General features: G+C 39.9%; 1 protein-coding gene across 2 annotated transcripts in view; it reads left to right on the top strand.

Moving 5' to 3' along the window:
- The window catches only part of LOC127410272 (mitotic checkpoint serine/threonine-protein kinase BUB1-like), a 65539-nt gene that overhangs the window by 34418 nt on the left and 10032 nt on the right, over window positions 1-21089 (top strand). For both annotated transcript variants that reach the window (XM_051645457.1, XM_051645458.1), the window contains exons 18-21: window positions 6506-7551; window positions 15869-16018; window positions 16827-16927; window positions 17522-17683. In XM_051645457.1, the coding sequence (XP_051501417.1) occupies window positions 6506-7551; window positions 15869-16018; window positions 16827-16927; window positions 17522-17683 (1459 nt within the window). The remainder of the gene's footprint in view (window positions 1-6505; window positions 7552-15868; window positions 16019-16826; window positions 16928-17521; window positions 17684-21089) is intronic.

The following is a 21089-nucleotide window of genomic DNA, read 5'->3' as shown; positions in this document are numbered from 1 at the left end:
TCGAATTTCACCAGATTATAACATGAGAATGTATAGTTTTACTGGTTGTTTAGATCAGTGTTACTATCAGAAATAATTAATAATTATTTCTTTAGTTATTAATTAATATTTTAATTAATTGAATCTAACTCATTAAAACCTCATATGGGGCTCCAGTAAATGTAGTGTGCTACGTTTAGGAGTGGGTTTGGTTATTAGCAATAATTAATAATTATCAAAGACAATTATTAATTATTAAAATCAATAGAACATTGATGAGAATCAATGTTAGCTTTTTCTAATCCTTTAAATCAACAATTATCAAAGATAATCGTTAATGGTTAACATCGATGAAACATTTATTAAAATTAACACTAGCTTATTGATCATTCAAATTCAACAATCATCAAAGATAATTATCAATTATCAAAAATCAATAGAATATTAATAAGGATTAACATTGACGGGGCACCACCCTGGAGTCAGGGACTAATTACCAGATACTATAACAGTCTCAATATTAGATTGTTTTCTTAGGAAAATCGACATCCGAAGAATATCGATTTTCGGGGAAAAAAACAATGAATGAAGGCTTGAATCCGAGCACTGTCATCCCGTCAGCATGACACAGGTGTATGCAAAACAAACCAAAGCACTTCTCTTTGTAATATAAACAAAGTTTATTTATACAGTAATATCAATTAATAATTAATACAATGCAGTCAATAAACTTCCGACTTACAACTACAAACTAAACAGTGATATGATTAGATATGGAAACTAAAATAATCCTATAACAAATAAGGTGTGTGTGTGTGTGTGTGTGTGTGTGTGTGTGTGTGTGTGTGTGTGTGTGTGTGTGTGTGTGTGTGTGTGTGTGTAAGGAGGGATGCGCACAAAATGACGGACGTGACTCTCGTGGAGAGTATGTCACACGAGACTTCCGGCCAGGGAATATGGCCGCGAATGTGGGCAGAGAGAAACCAGTCAATGGTAGCTTAGGGTCAAAGCAGAGCTTTATCACAAAGCTATCTACTAGCCAAAAATTTGTGCCAGAATGTTTGTGAGGGGTTGCGTGTGTGTGTGTGTTTAGTACGAGAGAGAGAGAACTAAGTGACGGCCCCAAAGCCGATTTCGCGATCGTGGGAGAGAAAGCAGCTGTTAGTTTATCACTCAGAGACGTGGTGGATGGCTTGTAAACCATCCCGGTCTTTGATTCTTTAATGGATAAACTCAGTTTGCCAGTCTCACCCGCGATGGCGGAAATGCACAACAGTCCAGTGTGGTTGAACCACAATACAGCAAATCAAATTCGTGATAATTAATACCCTGAGTATTAATAATGAGCGGACATGGCTGTCCGTAAACTGTACAAGCAATAACCTTGGTACACAAGAATAACACACTATAATATTCTATCTCTGCCCAGACGTAAACCTCTTACTTGAATCGCATGAGAATGCAGAATGTGTGTTCATCCGTCCTTTAACTCCGACCCGGTTCCTCGAGGATCGGGTGATGACGGGAGGCCGTTTCCTCACTCTGTCGGCGGGCGGTACGGCTGCTGAATCTCGGGGGGCTGGCGGAGAAATCAGCGACGTTGACTTGATTGAAGAGGGAAGAGAAATCTTTACTCTTCACTTCTGCAGGCAAACGGATGAAGATGTGGATTGCTCGGCGGTCTCCTTCGGATCCGTTAGAGTGTTCGGTGGAACACAGAGTAATTTCAACTCGTCCAGCGAGATGGAGATTGTATGGCCATAGTTTTAAGTCGGACGTTACTTCCTTGTGCCACAAGGCTGCACCTGAGAGCAGCGATGAGCTGCATCTACACACGGTGAGCAAAGTTGCTGGAAGCAAATCCCGGAAGCATTTCAGAGGTATTTCTACTCCTGATGATGTCATGGTTGAGGTGCGTTCTGTCGTGTGCCTCATCCAGTAGGAGTTGAGAGTTTGATCCTTTAGTGAGCAAGGCTTCATGGGATTTGTAGTCTGTTTTGGACTCCCTTTGTTTGATTTTGACATGATTTTTATCAGTATAATTTATGACCTGGTATGTGGGGGCCTGAGTTAGGTTTTACGACTGTGTTAGGCCTGCCTTTGTCTTCTATCTGAATACATGAGGCCCAACAAGAATAATAAAACATTTAGCAAAGTGCGCAGAGCTCGTCATTCACACGTCTGCTTCTTGCATGGCAAAAGGCGTTATTAATGTCAATGGCTGAGGTAAATATTTCACCACCAGCAGATTTCACTGAGGGAATGATCGAAAAAGACTCTCTGCTTTATATATCTAGCCAATAGCTTCTCTGCTTTGTCCCCTGACTCAAAGTATGACTGTCTTGCCCTGAACAACCAAAACTTCACTTTCTGTGACAAAATAGTATTATATCTGTATATCTGATATATTGAGACCATCAGACGACATTCGGCGCTTCAGCTCTGCCTCGGCACTTTTAATATTTCCTTCCAACTCCATGAGTTCCGTGCTTTGGATTTTTTGGTGAATGAGGCATACTGTATGATCCTACCCCTAAGAACAGCCTTAAGTGCCTCCCAAGCCATGCCCACAGAAGATACTGAGGACCAGTTGGTCTCCATATAGACATTTATTTCAGTCTTTAACATTTGTTGGAAATCAGGATTTTGCAAAAGGGATACATTAATGCGCCAACTATATGATTTATTTTTCTCTGTATGTGGCAATATCTCTTAAGTTCACCAGGGCATGATCTGAGACTAAAATGTTTCCAATTGATCAATCCACAACAGATGAAATGAGGGACTTGGATATAAAAAAAAATCTTTTCTAGAGTAAATCTTATGAACTGATGAAAAAAATGTATAATCCCTACCAGATGGGTTCAAAAGTCGCCAGATATCTGCAAGACCAAGATTTTTACACATCCTGTGAAGTGTCAGTGTTGCTCTAGGGGGCTTGCACACTTTTGCTTCACTATGATCAAGAACTGAGTCCATCAAAAGATTAAAGTCTCCTCCCAATATTATGTCATGAGGGGTGCCAGCAGCTTGCAACATCCCATCAAGATCTATAAAAAAGCCCTGATCATTAGCGTTAGGTGCGTAAATATTAGCCAAAATCAACCTTTGCCCCTGAATTTCTCCTAAAACAACAATGACTCTTCCTAATTTATCTTTAATATGTTTGAGACATTTGAATTGTAGATGCTTATTTATCATTGTAATGACTCCCCTACTCTTACTTGAACCAGCACTAAAGAAAACATGTCCACCCCATATCTTACCAAATTTTTCAGCTTCCTGCGGGGAAAGATGTGTTTCTTGAAGAAACACTATATCATATTTCTTACGTTTAAGAAAAGAAATAACCTTCCTTCTTTTTATAGGGTGCCCCAACCCATTCACATTCCACATGGAGAGAGACAATCCATTTATATTAACATTTGACATATTGATATAATAAAAATAAAAAAAATTGTGCGTCAAAAACAAGATTACCCATTAATGCAACAATCAAACCCCAAACTTCCCCCCCGAACAAAACAAACAGAAAAAAGAAAAACATGAACATTAATCCCCACGCACAACAGCGCCAACCAGTGGCAATCCCTCAAAACTCAGAGTCCATGTATGCCTACGAGAACCCCCGTGACAACTTTGCCATCGGATTATTCAAGTCCGATGTTTCTGCACAAATTTTGTGAGGCAAAATTACATAACAGAAAATATTTTGTAAAACAGACCCCAGCCAACAGGCAGAATAACAGAAAAAACATGTAGATTCATTCACAGAACTGTCTCGAAGGTGTGTTCCTCCACAAAACAATCTCCAGCTGATATAAAGCCGTTCAGTTTCCTCGGACAGACAAACAAATGTTCAGTGAGCCAGCTGTTATAAGTGCAGCAGATGACGTAATCATTCTACTGTCCCTTAAAAATACTCCACAAAAACAAACTCCAGCCAACAGGAGGCATAAGCACAAAGAACGAACAGATTTATCCACAACTGTCCCGAAGTAGTGTAATTCCACAAAACAAGCTCCAGCCGCTAGGCGGAGCCAGCACGAAAAACAAAACCGGCATCCCTGTTCCTCGGATGATCAAGAGCCAAACTAACTCGGAGGCCATGCAAAAAAAATAAAATAAAATACACCATAACTTACTCAGCCCGTTAACTTTATAAAAGACGTCCTTTATGTGAGCTTGTAGATATTTTGCGGTCATCCATAGTGTCCATTCTCGATCTGGCCGGGAACTTCAGTGTAAAAAAGATCTTCCGTCAATGCAAAATTTTCTTGGAGTCATGCCATAAGACAAACTCCAGCTGCTAGGCGGAGCCAACGCAAAAAGAAACAAAAATGGCACCCAGCTTTCTCAGATAATGGAGTTTCTCAACAACGAGGCAGTCCACTAATATAAGAAACATCAAATGGCTTACTCCAATGTATTTATGAAGGAGAGTGCCTGTTTTGGACATGTAAATACTTTGCAACCATTCTTCGTTTCTATTCTCAGTTTGGCCGGGAACATCAGTGCAAAAGCTATCTTCTGTTGGTGTAAGAGTTTCTTGCATTCCCTGAACCGATCGTGTTTCTCTCTTGTCGAATTCGCATAGTCCGGGAACAAGAAAATATTATGGTTCTTCCAAGAAAGCTTCCCTTTGCTCCTCGCCTGGCGCAACACGAGATCTTTATTGGATGATTTCAGAAATTTGGCCAAAATCGATTGGGGCCTGTCTCCCTCAGCAGATCTGCGAGCAGGGACTCTGTGAGCTCGCTTGATTTCCAGTTTATGGTCTGTTATGTCGAGGAGACTCGGGAAGAGCTCGTCCAGGAATTTCACCAAATCTCTGCCCTCTTCATGCTCAGGACTTTCAACAATTCGTATGTTATTCCTTCGGCTCATGTTTTTCTGAAATTAATTCCAAATCTGTTTTGGATGCGGGCGGATTAGCAGATAATTCCCTTTCTGATGACTCAAGATAATCGATCCGTCTTTCAACTTCTGTCACTCTTGTAAACAACTCAGAGAATTTTGTTTCCATCGCCGTAATCGATCGACGTATTACAGCGAGATCCTCCAAGTCAGCAACAACCTTCATCAGCATTACCGAGATGTTGGACAGTTGACGCTGAATTTCTTCTCTCGACGTGCTTTCCAAATCGAGTCCCCGGCTCACAGGGCCGCCAGAGGCCTCAGCTTGAACACGTAAGTGTCTGTCTCCAGAGTCAGAGGATTTTGACTTCTTTGCCATGTTTACCTCAAAGAGCAAGTTTGTAACTGGGTGTATCGAATCTCACCGGATTATAACATGAAAATAATTTAAAAACTAGCAAAGTTCACAGAGCTCGTGTCTCACACATCTGCTTCTCGCATGGCGCCACGTGAACTCCCCCAAATTTTCCATTTCTTAATAAGTGATTGAACAGTACTGACTGGCATTTTCAAGGCTTTGGATATCTTTTTATATCCTTTTCCATCTTTATAATATTCCATTACCTTGTTACGCAGGTCTTTTGACATTTCTTTTCTGCTCGCCATGGCTCAGTATCTAGCCTGCTCAGTGCTTCCACGTGAGAGCTAACAAACTCATTGACTATTTATACATGGACACTAATTGCAATTTAAAAAGCCACAGGTGTGGGAAATTAACCTTTAATTGCCATTTAAACCTGTGTGTGTCACCTTGTGTGTCTGTAAGGGTATGTAAACTTTTGATCAGGGCCATTTGGGTGATTTCTGTTATCATTATGATTTAAAAAGGAGCCAAACAACTAATACATAATAAATGGCTTCATATTATCACTATCCTTAAATAAAATAAATTTTTTGCATGATCAGTCATATTTTCAAAATCATTGCCAAAATTTCACAATTTCTGCCAGGGTATGCAAACTTTTGAGCACAACTGTAGTTAACGTATTAATAATTTGTCCAAAATAAGATCTTAGAAGCCCATGATGTCTTAAAATTCTGCCTACGTAGACTGCTCTGTGACAACTTATTCTTTTTTTTGTCCCATTTGATGTAAATGACAATGTTTTATATTAAAATGGTAGATATGTTTGGAATGGCGTACTACCGTACTATTTTTGCAGTATGCATAAAATGAGAATTTCTGCAATACCTGGATGACGAAAAGGGTTCCTTCGATCATGGAAAACCTGAAAATATCAGGGACTTTTAATATTGTGTTTTCCAGGCCTAAAAAAGTCATGGGAATTTCTATAGTGAATATACATTTTTCTCGTTATGCTCTGCTCTAAAGTATTTAATTGGCTAGCAATTTCTCTTTGTGAGTGCAATCTCTAAAATGATTTTTAAAACCCCTTAGATAAATTGTAGACAAATCAAGTGACTAATCATGCAAGTGATGTCAAGTGTTCCATCAGCATGGTTTTCCATCCTGAGAGAATTCCGAGCTGGGAGCAGTTTGTAATTTAACCAAACGTTAACTTAACGTGCATAAAACCATTCGGCCTGAAGGTGGAAAAGTGCTTAATGTTTCTTGTAATTGATTGGCCAGTTTCTTGTTTGCCTTCAGTCCAATCTTGGAGCAGAGTCCAGCAGATGAGAAGCCGTCCGAGGTGGCAGAATGCAGCATGCGGGCTCAAGGCACTATTGTTGGAGAGGGCGTGCCTTTGGCCCATCAGAGTCAAGGGCTTTCTCTGGCCCAACAAAGCCAAATGACCTGCAGCAGCAGGCATCCGCTGGCCGCTCTGTCCTTCCCCGACCAGACAACCCTGAGGGTAGAGGACGAGTCCATGAAGTCAATCAACACGAGCACCAGACCCAGCTGGAGCATCTATAGGAGCCCAGAGAAAGAGCCAGAAGTGGATCCAATACACTTTAAAATAGATGCCCCTGATAGAGATGTCCCAGTGCATCAAGACGCAGTTGATGTTCTCTTGCCGAAGAGGTCCTTTCACAGGCACAAGTCCTTGAAGAAGCCATTGGAGAGTCAGGATGTTGTTAGCAGGTCCCTCTGTGAGCAAGATGTCCTGATGAGTCCAAAACCTGCTCCGGGACTGCACTGGTTACAGATGGACAGCTTTGCTCATACAGCAGAATCAGATCTTGATGTTATGATGAGTCTGACCTCCGGAGCAGAACGGAGCGTCATCGCCAAGCCTGCCTGGACCATCTACCAGAGTCCAGAGAAAGCAACCAAACCAGACTTCCTGTGGGCAATGAATCAAGAGCCATTGGCAGAGCACGATTTAGATGTGCTCTCAGCTCAACAGGAATTAGAAGTTCTCCATCCCAAGAAATCATTCCAGCAGCGGAAATCTGGGGCAAAGATTTTGCCGACGTTTCATGAGTCTCTCTTTACGAGTCCAAAGCAAGCATCTAAACCAGCTCAGGAAGAGCCCATGAGTCCAGACCCAGCACCAGGACTAAACTGGCTCTGCACCAACAGCCCACAATGGTCAACGGAACCAGATCTGGACGTCATGGCCACCCCACCACAGAGCTCCAAGAAAATCGCTTTTCCTGCAAGAGCAAACACAACGCTTATACCGAGTCCTGCTCAGACGGCTGTCGGTGGAGTGGAAGTTCCTATGAGCCCCATGGACACATCCAGACCAGGTATTATTGCCATCACTGCACTCCTGAGCTGTTTCAGTGACTGACTGCTGTCTGTGCATGAAAACTTGCTAATGCTTTACTTGTATTATAACGAATTATATGGGTGAAATCTTGTCAAGTACATGTGCGGGTCATATTTCACCCCAAAATCAAAAGCAAAAAGATTTTTTTGCTTAAGGAAAATCAAGCCTATTTTTAGGACCATTACTATTTTTGTAATTGTGACATTTTCATGACAGTTAATTGCATTTTCCCACCAATTCTCATTACCATAATGCAAAAAAATGTCACTTTTATTACTGTAATGCAAACAAATATTTGTTTAAATGTATATTTAAATCGTAAAGTACTTGAACATTATTTTGGTATTTGTTGTTATCCCTTTCATATATGCATTTATTTATTTTTTTTGTCTGGACAGGATGATTTTAATTACTGTATTACAGTTATAATGAGAATCTAATGTGAATCATCACTGGGAGTACTGCAAACCAGCTCAAAAGTAAAACATCCAGATGCATTATAATACTGAGGGGGAAGTATGCTTAATTATCATGAAAATACTGTCACGAAGTAATTTTCGGTATGCAAAATGTGTGAACTCCTCTCTCTCTCTGTCTCTCTCTCAATACAATTATTAGAATGTTGCAATGATTAATTTAAAGATTACAATGCAACATGTTTTACAAGGCATTATGAATATATTTTGGGGTCAATTTGACCCGGATGTATTTTTGTGGTGTTTTCTTAAGGCATTGTAAAGCTATTCATAATGCCTTATAAAACATGTTGCATTGTAATTCATTATCATCTTTAAATTAATCATTGTAACATTCTAATAATTGTAATATTAACTTAATATTAATAAATGTAACTATATAACTAGGCCTAATAATTGTATGAATTGTAAACTATTCATCTATCTTTTAGTAAGTGCATTATATAACAATACACACAATACATACTGTACAAAATAACACTTGAAATTGGGTGTTCATTACATATTTTAATGCATTATAATATTCTTTAAAGGTGTAAATATATTACAGCCACAACATTAAAACCACCTGCCTAATATTGTGTAGGTCCCCCTCGTGCCGCCAAAACGATACTCAGAACAGCATTCAGAGATGATATTCTTCTCACCACAATTGTACAGAGCAGTTACCATAGATTTTGTCAGCTCGAACCAGTCTGGCCATTCTCTGTTGACCTTTCTCATCAACAAGGCATTTCTGTCCACAGAATTGTCACTCACTGGGTGTTTTTGGCACCATTCTGAGTAAATTCTAGAGACTGTTGTGCGTGAAAATCCCAGGAGATCAGCAGTTACAGAAATACTCAAACCAGCCCATCTGGCACCAACAATCATGTCAAATCACTGAGATCAAATTTTTTTACCCATTCTGATGGTTGATGTGAACATTAACTGAAGCTCCTGACCCATATCTGCATGGTTTTATGCACTGCACTGCTGCCACACGATTGGCTGAGTAGATAATGGCATGGATGATTGTTGGTGCCAGACCGGCTGGTTTGAGTATTTCTGTAACTGCTGATCTCATGGGATTTTCACATACAACAGTCTCTAGAATTTACAAAAACAAAAAAACATCCTGTGAGTGGCAGTTCTGTGGATGGAAATGCCTTGTTGATGAGAGAGGTCAACGGAGAATGGCCAGACTGGTTCGAACTGACAAAGTCTACGGTAACTCAGATAACCGCTCTGTCAGAATGCTATTCTGAGATGCGGGTTGGCGCTGTTTAGGCAGCACGAGGGGGACCTACACAATATTAGGCAGGTGGTTTTAATGTTGTGGCTGATCGGTGTGTATTTATTTTAGAGAATTAACAACTGATTGTATGGTGTATTATAAGCCTCCATGCATTAGGGCTGGGTATTGATCCATATTCTTATCATATCCTTGATGCAGTAGAGGGCAGTCAGCTCGCCATCTGTACAGGCAACACGCCTCGTCAAACCAAAGACAACAACAGGCAGGACAGCCTTCCACAGATGTGCTTTTGCGCTCGAAGACGGAACACAGAATGCATTGGTCTTGAGAACCGTTTTTCAAACTACATTTAACTTAAGCACTGTTTTTTTAGGACCCTGTGTTATGACTCGGGGCACTGAAAACTAGTGAGACATGACAACCACAGTGAGATGCTCCAAAAGTAGAACACTTGCTAAAATGCTGGTGTCTCCTCAAGAATAGCGGCAGTGGGGCCTGGGTAGCTCAGCAAGTAAAGATGCTAACTACCACCCCTGGAGTTGCGATACCAGGGCGTGCTGAGTGACTCCAGCCAGGTCTCCTAAGCAACCAAATTGGCCTGGTTGCTAGGGAGGGTAGAGTCACATGGGGTAACCTCCTCGTGGTCGCTATAATGTGGTTCTCGCTCTCGGTGGGGCGTGTGGTGAGTTGTGTGTGGATGCCGCGTAGAATAGCATGAAGCCTTCACACGCTATGTCTCCATGGTAATGCGCTCAACAAGCCACATGATAAAATGCACGGATTGACTGCCTCAGATGCGGAGGCAACTGAGATTCGTCCTCTGCCACCCGGATTGAGGCGAGTCACTACGCCACCACGAGGACATAGAGCGCATTGGGAATTGGGCATTCCAAATTAAAAAAAAAAAAAGAATGGCGGCATTTCAGCGAGCGTCTCACAGAAGTGTTTTGGTTAGGCATATATTAACGAGAGTGGATTCAAATGGCTTCTCTAGATGTTTTCTTTTGTTGTTTTTGATCAACAGCTGACTGTAAAGAACAGAAAGGATATTCAATTACATTATTCAATGACAAATGGATTGTGTGGATCTCGTATTTGGATACACATTACACGGAATGAGTCAAACCAAACTTTTACTCTCAACAGAGTGAAAGGATCTCGCAGCTGAATTTCTTCTCCACTATACCAAACAATCACTGCTGAGTGAAATCTCAACATTTACCAGCCAGTGGCCAAATATATACATTTTTAATTGCATGGCGTGAAATTTGGGTTGCATAAGCAAGTGATTTACTTGCACTGTAGAGGGTTGCACATAGAGTAAAATATGGGGATTTAAGAATCAATATCTGGAGGCCATAAGCTAGAAATCAAACGAGCTCACAGGGTTGCGATCCGCTGAGGGAGACGGGCTCCGATCAATTCTGGCCAAATTTCTGAGATCATCTGATAAAGATCTTGTGTTATGTGAGGCGAGGAGTAAAGGAAGACTTTCTTGGAAGAACCACAGCATTTTCTTGTTCCCAGACTATGCGAACTCGATGAGAGAAATGTGATTGATTCAAGGAATACAAGAAACTTTTACATCAACGGAAGGTCGCTTTTGCACTGATATTCCTGGCCAAATTTAGAATAGATGCTAAGGATGGCCGTAAAACATTCACATGCCCACAGCAAGCAATGTACTTCATAAAGTCAATGGAGTAAGTCATCTTGTTGTACTCACGTTGCTGCCGAGTGGACCAACTCACTGAACATTCAATTGACTGTTTGAAGATTCTGCGTGCTCTTTATGTGCTGGTTCCGCCTAGCGGCTAGAGTTTATTTTGTAGAGCAACACACCTTCGGGATGGTTTTGTGGATGAATCTACACACTCTTTGTGCTTATTCCACCTATCGGCTGGAGTTTATTTTGTGGAGTATTTCTGGCAAAGTCATTGGAGTAAGTCATTTGCTTGCACTCATGTTGCAGCCGAATGGACCGGCTCACTGAACATCCACTTGACAGTTTGAAGAACCTGCACATTTTTTTTGTGCTAGTGCTGCCTATCGGCTGGAGTTCAATTTGCAGAATAACACACCTTCAAGACAGTTTTATGGATGAAGCTACATGCTCTGTTTATTCTGCCTATTGGCTGGAGTGTGTTTTATAGATTATCTTTTGCTGTGTAATTCTGTCTCACAAAATGTGTATAGAAGCACCGGACTTGAGCAATCCGATGGCAAAGTTGTCGTGGGGGCTGTCATAGGCATACATGGACTGTTTGAGTTTGGAGGGATCGACGCCAGTTGGCGCTGTCGTGCGCGGGGTTAATGAGCACGTTTTTCTTTTTTCTGTTTTCTTTTTTTATTTATTTTTTTTTGTTCTAGGGGAAGTTCGGGGTTTGATTGTTGCACTAATGTTGGAATGTGGTCTTTATAATCTTGTCTTTCACACACGATCTATTTTTTTCTTATGTCAAAATGTCAAATGTTAATATGAGTGGATTGTGTCTCTCCACGTGAAATGTGAATGGGTTGGGGCACCCATAAAAAGAAGGAAGGTTATTTCTCTTCTTAAGCGTAAGAAATATAATCGTGTTTCTTCAAGAAAAGCACCTTTCTCTGCAGGAAGCTGAAAAATTTGGAAAGATATGGGGTGGACATGTTTTCTTTAGTGCTGGCTCAAGTAAGAGCAGGGGAGTCATTACAATGATAAGTAAACATCTACAATTCAAATGTATCAAACAGAGTAAAGAAAAATTAGGAAGAGTCATTATTGTTTTAGCTGAAATTCAGGGACAAAGTCTTATTTTGGCTAATATGTATGCACCTAACATTGATGATCAGGGCTTTTTTATAGATCTTGAAGAGATGTTGCAAGCCGCTGGCACCCCTTATGATATAATATTGGGAGGAGATCTTTTGATGGACTCAGTCCTTGATCATAGTGAAGCAAAAGTGTGCAAGCCCCCTAGAGCAACACTGATGCTTCACAGGATGTGTAATAAATCTTGGTCTTACAGATATTTGGAGACTTTTGACCCACCTGGTAGGGTCTATAATTTTTTATTTTTTTTTCATCAGTCCATAAGATTTACTGTAGAATAGATTTTTCTTATATCTAAGTCCCTCATTTCATCTGTCGTTGATTGCTCAATTGGAAACATTTTAGTCTCCGATCATGCCCTGGTGTGTTTAGAGGTGTTGCCACATATGAAGAAAAGGAAATCCTATAGTTGCTGCTTTAATGTATCCCTCTTGTAAAATCCTGAATTCCAACAAATGCTAAAGGCTGAAATCAATGTCTATATGGAGACCAACTGGTCCTCAGTATCCTCTGTGGGCATGGCTTGGGAGGCACTTAAGGCGGTTCTTAGGGGCCGGATCATACAGTATGCGGTATTCACCAAAAACTCCAAAGCACAAGAACTTGTGGAATTGGAAGGGAATATTGAAAGTGCCGATGCAGGGCTGAAGCACCGAATGTCATCTAATGGCCTCAGAGAATTGACCTGGCTGAAACATGGATATAATACTATTTTGTCACGGAAGGTGGAGTTTTGGCTCTTCAGGGCAAGACAGTCATATTTTGAGTTGGGGTAAAAGGCAGGGAAGCTCTGGCTAGCTATATAAAACAGAGAGAGTTTTTCTACCATTCCCTCAGTGAAAAATGCTAGTGGTTTAATATTTACCTTGGACACTGATGTTAATAATGCTTTTAAAGAATTCTATCTTGATCTTTATTGTTCCACATCTTCATCTACTGATAAAGATATTAGAAACTTTGTGGAACCATTAGAACTTCCTAAACTGTCGGCTGAGCAAAAAAATTATCTTGATTCTGAGATAACCTTGGAGGAGCTTGGTGAGGTAATTAAGGCCTTGCCTACAGGTAAGTCTCCGGGGCCAGATGGCTTTGCCGCTGAATTTTTTAGATCTTATGCTACAGTATTGGCTACAATTTTGCTAGAAGTTTATACGGAGTCATTAAAGAATGAAAAGCTTCCGCAACCATGACACAAGCCCGGATCGGTATGATTCTTAAAAAGGATCCCTGATCCAGCTAGACGTTAAAATATTGTCAAAAATTTTGGCTAACTGATTAAGTAAAGTTAAGACATCTCTTATACATATAGATCAGGTGGGGTTTATTCGGGGCCGTAGCTCTTCTGATAACATTAGGCGTTTCATCAATATCATGTGGTCAGTGGCGAATGATCAGACTCCAGTCACTGCTATCTCACTTGATGCCGAAAAGACGTTTGATATGAGAGAATGGGATCATCTTTTTAAGATTTTGTAAATGTATGGGTTCGAGAAAACTTTTATTGTTTGAATTAAGTTACTTTATAGACAACCAGTAGCAGCAGTATAAACAAATGGATTCATTTCAGATTATTTTACTCTGGATAGGGGCACCCGGCAGGGTTGCCCTCTTTCCCCATTATTGTTCTGTCTTGTCTTGGAACCATTAGCAGCCGTGATAAGAAAGGAAGATGATTTTCCAGGGGTAATGGCGGGAGGTATGGCGCATAAGCTTTTGCTTTACGCAGATTATATTTTATTATTCGTCTCTCACCCCACTAGATCTATGCCTTGCCTCAACAGAATTGTTAATTCCTTTTCTAAGTTCTCAGGATACAGAGTTAATTGGTCTAAATCCGAAGCTTTGTCTCTGAAAGCGTACTGCCCGGTAACGTCTTTTCAGCCGGGTGCCTTTCAGTGGCCCAAACAGGGCATTAAGTATTTGGGTATTTTATTCCCGGCAAATTTGTGTGATTTAGTTAGTGAAGTTTGACCCTTTAATAAAAAGGTTTTCGAGCGATGTGGGCTTCATTACATTTATCTATGATTGGGAAGGTTAATGTAATTAAAATGAATTGTATTCTAAAATTCAACTACCTGCTACAATCTCTCCCTGTAGATGTCCCCCTCTCTTTATTTCAAGCAATTTGATAGCATAGTGAAGTCCTTCATTTGGAATGGTAAAAGTCCCAGATTACATTTCAATTAGTTTAATAGGCTGATTGACAAAGGTGGGCTAGGCCTACCCAAGATTTTTTGAACATTTGGCTCATTGGTCGCTTCCACCTGAGAAAGCCCCTCCCTGGTTTTGTATTGAACAGGAAGTTCATGCTCCTATTTCGCCATTGCAAAGCCTTTCTGTCAAACTAATCTGAGAAGTTAAGTTACACCCCGTTATCTCACATTTGCACTCGGTATGGATAAAAGTGTCCAAAGTGTTTAATTCGGACATTTATTTAAATGTTGCCTCGAGCTTATGGCTGAACCCCAAATTATGTATTAATAAGTCCCCTTTCTGTTGGTCAGAGTGGATTGTGAGGGGGGTTACTACACTCGGTGACTTATATGAGAGTGGAGTGTTGAGATCATTTGAAAATTTGGTTCAACATTTTGGGATTCCCAGATATCAGTTCTTTAGGTATTTACAGCTGCGCCACCTGCCCTGTACTATTTTTGAGAGTAGTATACACCCCCCTAAAGCGGCAGATACTCTGGGAGTGGTTATTACTGCTTTTGGAAAAGGTCATGAGCCATCAGTGTATTACTCCCGGCTAATTCAGAGTCTGGGGGACAGAGTTTTAACTTCTATCAAGAAATTATGGGAGAAAGATTTAAACTTGGTATTGGAGGATAGATTGTGGGCTAGGATTCTAAAAAATGTTAAGTCTGTATCTAGAGATGCAAGGGTGTGCCTTATGCAATTCAAGATTTTACATCGATTCTATTGGACCCCCTCTAGATTGTATAGGCTTGGTCTGAAAGACACCCTCACCTGCTGGTGATGCCAATCAGAAGATGGCGACACAACATTTGTTTTTTGGTGGTGTGTTAATATCCAAGAATTTTGGTTGAGGGTTCAAAGTTTTATGTGTGACGTATTGGGCAATTTCATTTTGCCGATAGGGTGGTCATTAATATAGGGGATAAACACATAAAAAAATTGGGTCCTAACCAGTGTTATGATCAGCAGACAAATTGTTCTTATGGGATGGAAGTCGGCTGGTGTGCCCTCATTTCAAGAGTGGTGGACAGAGATGGGGAGGGTGGCAGCATTCGAGGAAATTTCATGTAGAAGGCTGGGAAACATAGATCCATTTGATAGGAAATGGGCCAGCTATTTGGCCTTCTTGGAGGGCTCTCGGGAAGGGGCAGTGGAGAGAGAAGTATAGTTTTAAATGTGTGTGGTTTTTTTTTTTTCTTTTTCTTTTTTTTCTTGTGGTTTTTTTTTTTTTTTTTTTTTGTGTACTCGTTTGACCACAGGGATATTTGTTGAGGGTCAGGGTGGGGATTGGGAGGGGGGAAGGTAATAATGGGGGGTTAAATGTTGATTCTGTGAACATATGTTTTGCTTTTCTTTGTCAATTGTGTGAATCAATAAAAAGTGTTAATCAGAAAAAAGAAGAATCAGTATCTGGATTGGTCAAATTAAGATTGCGATGTATTGTTAAATTGATAATTACACCCATGCTTACAGTGCCTGCATTATACTGCATTAAGAATAATTTTATAATGCATTACATATACAGACTTTGGCTTGTGTCTAGTATGCGCTCATCATCTCATTATTTCTGCAGCCTGTGTGAATCTAGTGTCAGATCCGTGGGATGAGGACCTGATAGTCTCTCTGCTGTCGAACCTGCAGCCTCCTCTCACATCCCACCCTAACCTCACTGTCTGGAGCTGTCGGCTGCCCACCATCACTCCTAAAATGACTGTACAGATCGGTGAGTCATTCTAAACTAGCCATAAACTCCAAACAAGACTGTCTGTTATGGTCTATTATAAGTGGTGTTTGTTAAGGCAAGCATCAAACTACTATTGCTCATGCTTAGGAATAGTTCACCCAAAATGATAATTCTCATTATTTATTCACTTTTATGCCATCTTAAACTCGTATGACTTTCTATCTTCTGCGGAACACAAATGAAGAAGTTTTATAGATGTTAAATGTGTTTATAGCCATATGACGGATGTCATATGCACATAAAGGCATCATTAAAGTAATCCATACGACTCCAATGGTTTAATCCATGTCTTCTGAAGCGTGTACAGCACTCTGCTCATGCATTTAAATCATGATCGCGCTGAGGAGACTGCAGATGTAAAATTTATAGTGAAAAAGGAGTTAAATTGTGATCTGTTCTCACCCAAAACCGATCGTATCCCATCAGAAGACATGGATTAAACCACTGGAGTCATATGGATTACTTTTATGATGCCTTTATGTCTTTATTGGAGCTTGAAAGTGTTGGACACCATTGACTTGCATTATATGGATATAATCACCTCATATTGCCATCAAAATTTCTTTGTGTTCTGCAGAAGAAATAAAGACATACGTCATACGTTTGAGACGACATAAAGGTGAATAAATGATGACAGAATTATCATGTTTGGGTGAACTATTCCTTTAACGTTAGAGAAAAAACCCTAACCCTTCCTATTAAGCTTTTGCATGTAACTCCCACACAGTTTGTGCCTCAGACATGAATGATACCTCATCATTTTTATATCTTCATCTTTCACCCTCAGCGGGAGAGTCACTGCGAGTGGATTTTGTGCTCGGACAGGGGGCTTTTGCCACAGTATACCAGGCCACCAACCTCATGACTACACAAAAACTCTTCCTGAAGGTGAGGAGCAAACAATTAAATTCAATAGTGCTTTTTTCAATGCATATTGTCCCAGACACTGGCATCTAATTCAAAGATATTAGTGAGAATTTCAAGGCAGCAAAGTTTTGCTTCTTAACTTTATACACAGAGCGTGACATGACTTTTTGTCAGCACTGCAAAAAGTTTGCATAAGTGAATGAAAGCACATGTTTTTGTACATTTTTGTTGACGAGCAAGGAAACAAAAATGAATGCCTGATGGCAAAAAAATTACAACAGTTTGTTGCTGTGAATTTACACAGTGTGAAGAAGGCATTTCAGTTTAATGGCTTGTCGTGGTGAAAATGTGCGCTTTGTGTGACTAGGCTTAAGCTAGTGTTAGATAGCCTCTGGGGAAATTAACCCATGATATCTTTACTTACATTTGTCTCTGAAGCTGTGATATAAGAAAAGTATTTTTACATAGAAAATGATCAAACATCACCTTTAACTTAATGGGCCTTTTCTAGTTCTAGAAACCGTATGTTTGCTGTGTAAGTAAAAACAGAGTGACTAGCAGCTTTGTACTACGACATGCGTTAAATGTCTTCTTGTTTTCCACTGCTGCTCACAGGTGCAGAAGCCTGCGAACCCTTGGGAGTTTTACATTGACAGCCAGTTGAACGGCCGCCTGCAGCCCAGTGTACGACATCTCTTTAACACCATATACACTGCTCACCTCTTCACCAATGGCAGCGTCCTCATCGGAGAGCTGCACAACTGTGGCACATTACTGGTGAGAATATTGAGTCTACATCTAGTGGATATTTTTTTTTATTACTTTATCACTCATTTTGGAATCAGTGTTTATTGTGCCACTTTGTAGTTACTGTTTATGGCATCATTATACTAGTTTTTAATTTAGTTTTTATTTCTATTTTATTTTCAATTTAATTTTCATAAGCTTTCATGTTAGTTTTAGTTTAATTTTTTCAGATTTCTTTTGTTTTAGTTGTTGTTGTTCAATGAATTTAGTTTGAGTACTTTAGGGCTGCCAAAGTTCGTTTGTTAACTGATATAAGGTAAGTAAGGGATAATGTACAGTCATCCCTGCCTTCAGCCTGAGACAGCTGGGATAGGATCCAGCACCTCCGCAGCCCTACGTAGGACAAACGGCTGCTGAACATGGATGGATGATAATTGTTATTGCACAATAAACCCTGACAGGGTGAAGGGATTTTTTTTTGTGATGATAACCGTCTGAGTGTACATTATCCTGCTTTATACATGGCTACTAACCAAATCTATAAATATATGGACATAAAATATTGATTTGCATTGAAATTATCAAATTTGAGAAGAAAGAAATCGCTGAACAGCTGAAATTAATCTCCGGTGTCTGTCAGAGTTCTGTTGATATGAAAATGACTGTCTGACTCATTATTCAGCCTATTACAAGACGACTTGCCAAACAAACAAAAAAACATGAAACATAGATTTGCATTGAAATTTTGCAATTATGTGAGAAGAAATACATCGCTAAACAGCTGAAATCAACCTCCATTGGAGTTCTGTTGGTGTTTATTTTGTTATTAATTAATGTCTAACTGTTCTTCACAATGCATCTTATTAAAAGACTACTTTCCAAATAAATAAATAAATGCACATGAAACACTGATTTGAGTTTCGCAGAGTGCTATGTGAAGCAGGAGAGACGGCTCGCAGACCCCAGATGAGCGGTCTGATACGTGGAGCTGAGGTTGTTACAGAGCAATAACAGACCGCTAGATGGCACCATTGACCAATCAAAATAGAATATTCCAGGCCACCGTGTAATAAAAATGTTTTAGTGTTAAATTTGTCAGGGTCATCTAGTGTTATCACTGTCTGTATTCTGTAGGGTTGGGAATTGAGAACCTGTTCTTATTTCGGAACTGGTTCCATTTAAAAAAAAATAAAAAAATACCAGAACTGTATGATTGTCATGATCTTCGGTTCCATTAATGTTTCTTGAACATGCATTTTTCTGCTGATGCGGACAGAACACCCTCCTAAAATACAGTGTTTCCTGCAGCAGCAGTGCTGCCTCCTATATTCAATCTATAGTGCAAAACACAGCATGACCAGTGTTGTCCGAGTCCCGAATGAATTACTCTTATGAGCCAGATCTTTTTTTTAGTGAATCAAAAACACCTCATACACATGAGTTTTGTTGTACAAAAAATAAATAAAAAATAAATGTATGACTATACAGCTCTGGAAAAAATTAAGAGACCATTGCAAAATTATCAGTTTCTATGGATTTACTATTTATAGGTATGAGTTTGAGTAAAATGAACATTTTTGTTTTATTCTATAAACTACTGACAACATTTCTCCCAAATAAAAATATTGTCATTTAGAGCATTTATTTGCAGAAATTGACAACTGGTCAAAATAACAAAAAGATGCAGTGTTTTCAGACCTTGAATAATGCAAAGAAAACAAGTTCATATTCATTTTTAAACAACACAGTACTGATATTTTAACTTAGGAACAGTTCAGAAATCAATATTTGGTGGAATAACCCTGATTTTCAATCACAGCTTTCATGTGTCTTGGCATGCTCTCCACCAGTCTTTCACATTGCTGTTGGGTGACTTTATGCCACTCCTGGCACAAAAATTCAATCAGCTCGGCTTTGTTTGATGGCTTGTGACCATCCATCTTCCTCTTGATCACATTCCTGAGGTTTTCAATGGGGTTCAGGTCTGGAGATTGGGCTGGCCATGACAGAGTCTTGATCTGGTGCTCCTCCATCCACACCGTGATTCACCTGGCTATGTGGCATGGAGCATTGTCCTGCTGGGAAAAAAAAATAAAAATTCTCAGAGTTGGGGAACATTGTCAGAGCAGAAGGAAGCAAGTTTTCTTCCAGGATAACCTTGTATGTGGCTTTATTCATGCATCCTTCACAAAGACAAATCTGCTAGATTCCAGCCTTGCTAAGGCTCCCCCAGATCATCACCGATCCTCAACCAAATTCCACAGTGGGGGCAAGACACTGTGGTTTGTAGGCCTCTTCAGATCTCCTCTAACCATTAAACGACCAGGTGTTGGGCAAAGCTGAAAATTGGACTCATCAGAGAAGATGAGCTTACTCCATTCCTCTACGGGCCAATCCTTATGGTCTTTTGCAAACCTCAGCCTGGCTCTTCTTTGCTTCTCATTGATGAAAGGCTTTTTTCTAGCTTTGCACGACTTCTGCCCTGCCTCTAGGAGCCTGTATCGAACCATCCTCGCCATGCACTTCACCCCAGCTGTCGTTTGCTATGCTTTTTGTAGGTCATTTGATGTCATCCTACGGTTGTTGAGTGACATTCGAATGACTTGGCGGTCATCCCGGTCAGTGGAGAGTCGTTTTCGCCCTCTAGGTTTGTTGTCCCCAATGTCTGCTGCTTAACCTTGTTCTTATGAACCGCCATCTTTGAAATTAAGGATGGAAGCAAACTTATGCTCACTGTATCTCTCTGCTAGTGAAGTCAGAATTAAACCCTTCTTTTCCTCACTGAAAAATTCTCTTTTAGTTTTTTTGACTTGGCATTGTCAATAGTTATTTTTTGATTCCAATTACTTTTGTGGTACTACTAGCACTGTTTTTGCCATCCAGCTGATCCTATTGCAAGAGGATAGTGATGACGACAGCAGTGGTTTTTATGCTTTTCCTCATTAAATAAGATTTGGTTCAGGTGATCACCTAATCAGTACCTCATTAAGCAGAATGAGGTGTGCTTGTGCTGGAATTCAACAGATACTGGAATGGAATGGCTGCCATACATGTAGAGATGCTGATTTAAGAAAAAATTGGAGTGGTCTCTTAATTCTTTCCAGAGCACATTTTTGGTTTTGTTTAGAATTTTTAATATATAGTTACAGCAGGATTAATTATTGGATTGAATTTATGCCTTTTGAAAAGTCATTAAAAGGTCTGTGAAAACATGCCTTTTTCAAGGATTGTATTTTATCTCTGATTTGTTATGTTCTCTATCAAAATCTGAAATTACCTCTTAGTTTGGCATCAGAGTGTTGAGGGCAGTAAATGCAATATAGCTTGCATTTCTTATTTCCAAATATTTCTTCCTCAAAAGTAAGAATCGTTAATAGAACTGTTAATGAATCAAAATCGTTGAGAGAAATCAGAAACTGAATCTTTCAATTCCTTG

The sequence above is a fragment of the Myxocyprinus asiaticus genome, chromosome 19 (assembly GCF_019703515.2).
Source record: "Myxocyprinus asiaticus isolate MX2 ecotype Aquarium Trade chromosome 19, UBuf_Myxa_2, whole genome shotgun sequence".
Classification (NCBI taxonomy): Eukaryota; Metazoa; Chordata; class Actinopteri; order Cypriniformes; family Catostomidae; genus Myxocyprinus; species Myxocyprinus asiaticus.
The sequence above is the reverse complement of the archived record's forward strand: the minus strand, read 5'-3'. Positions and strand labels throughout refer to the sequence as shown.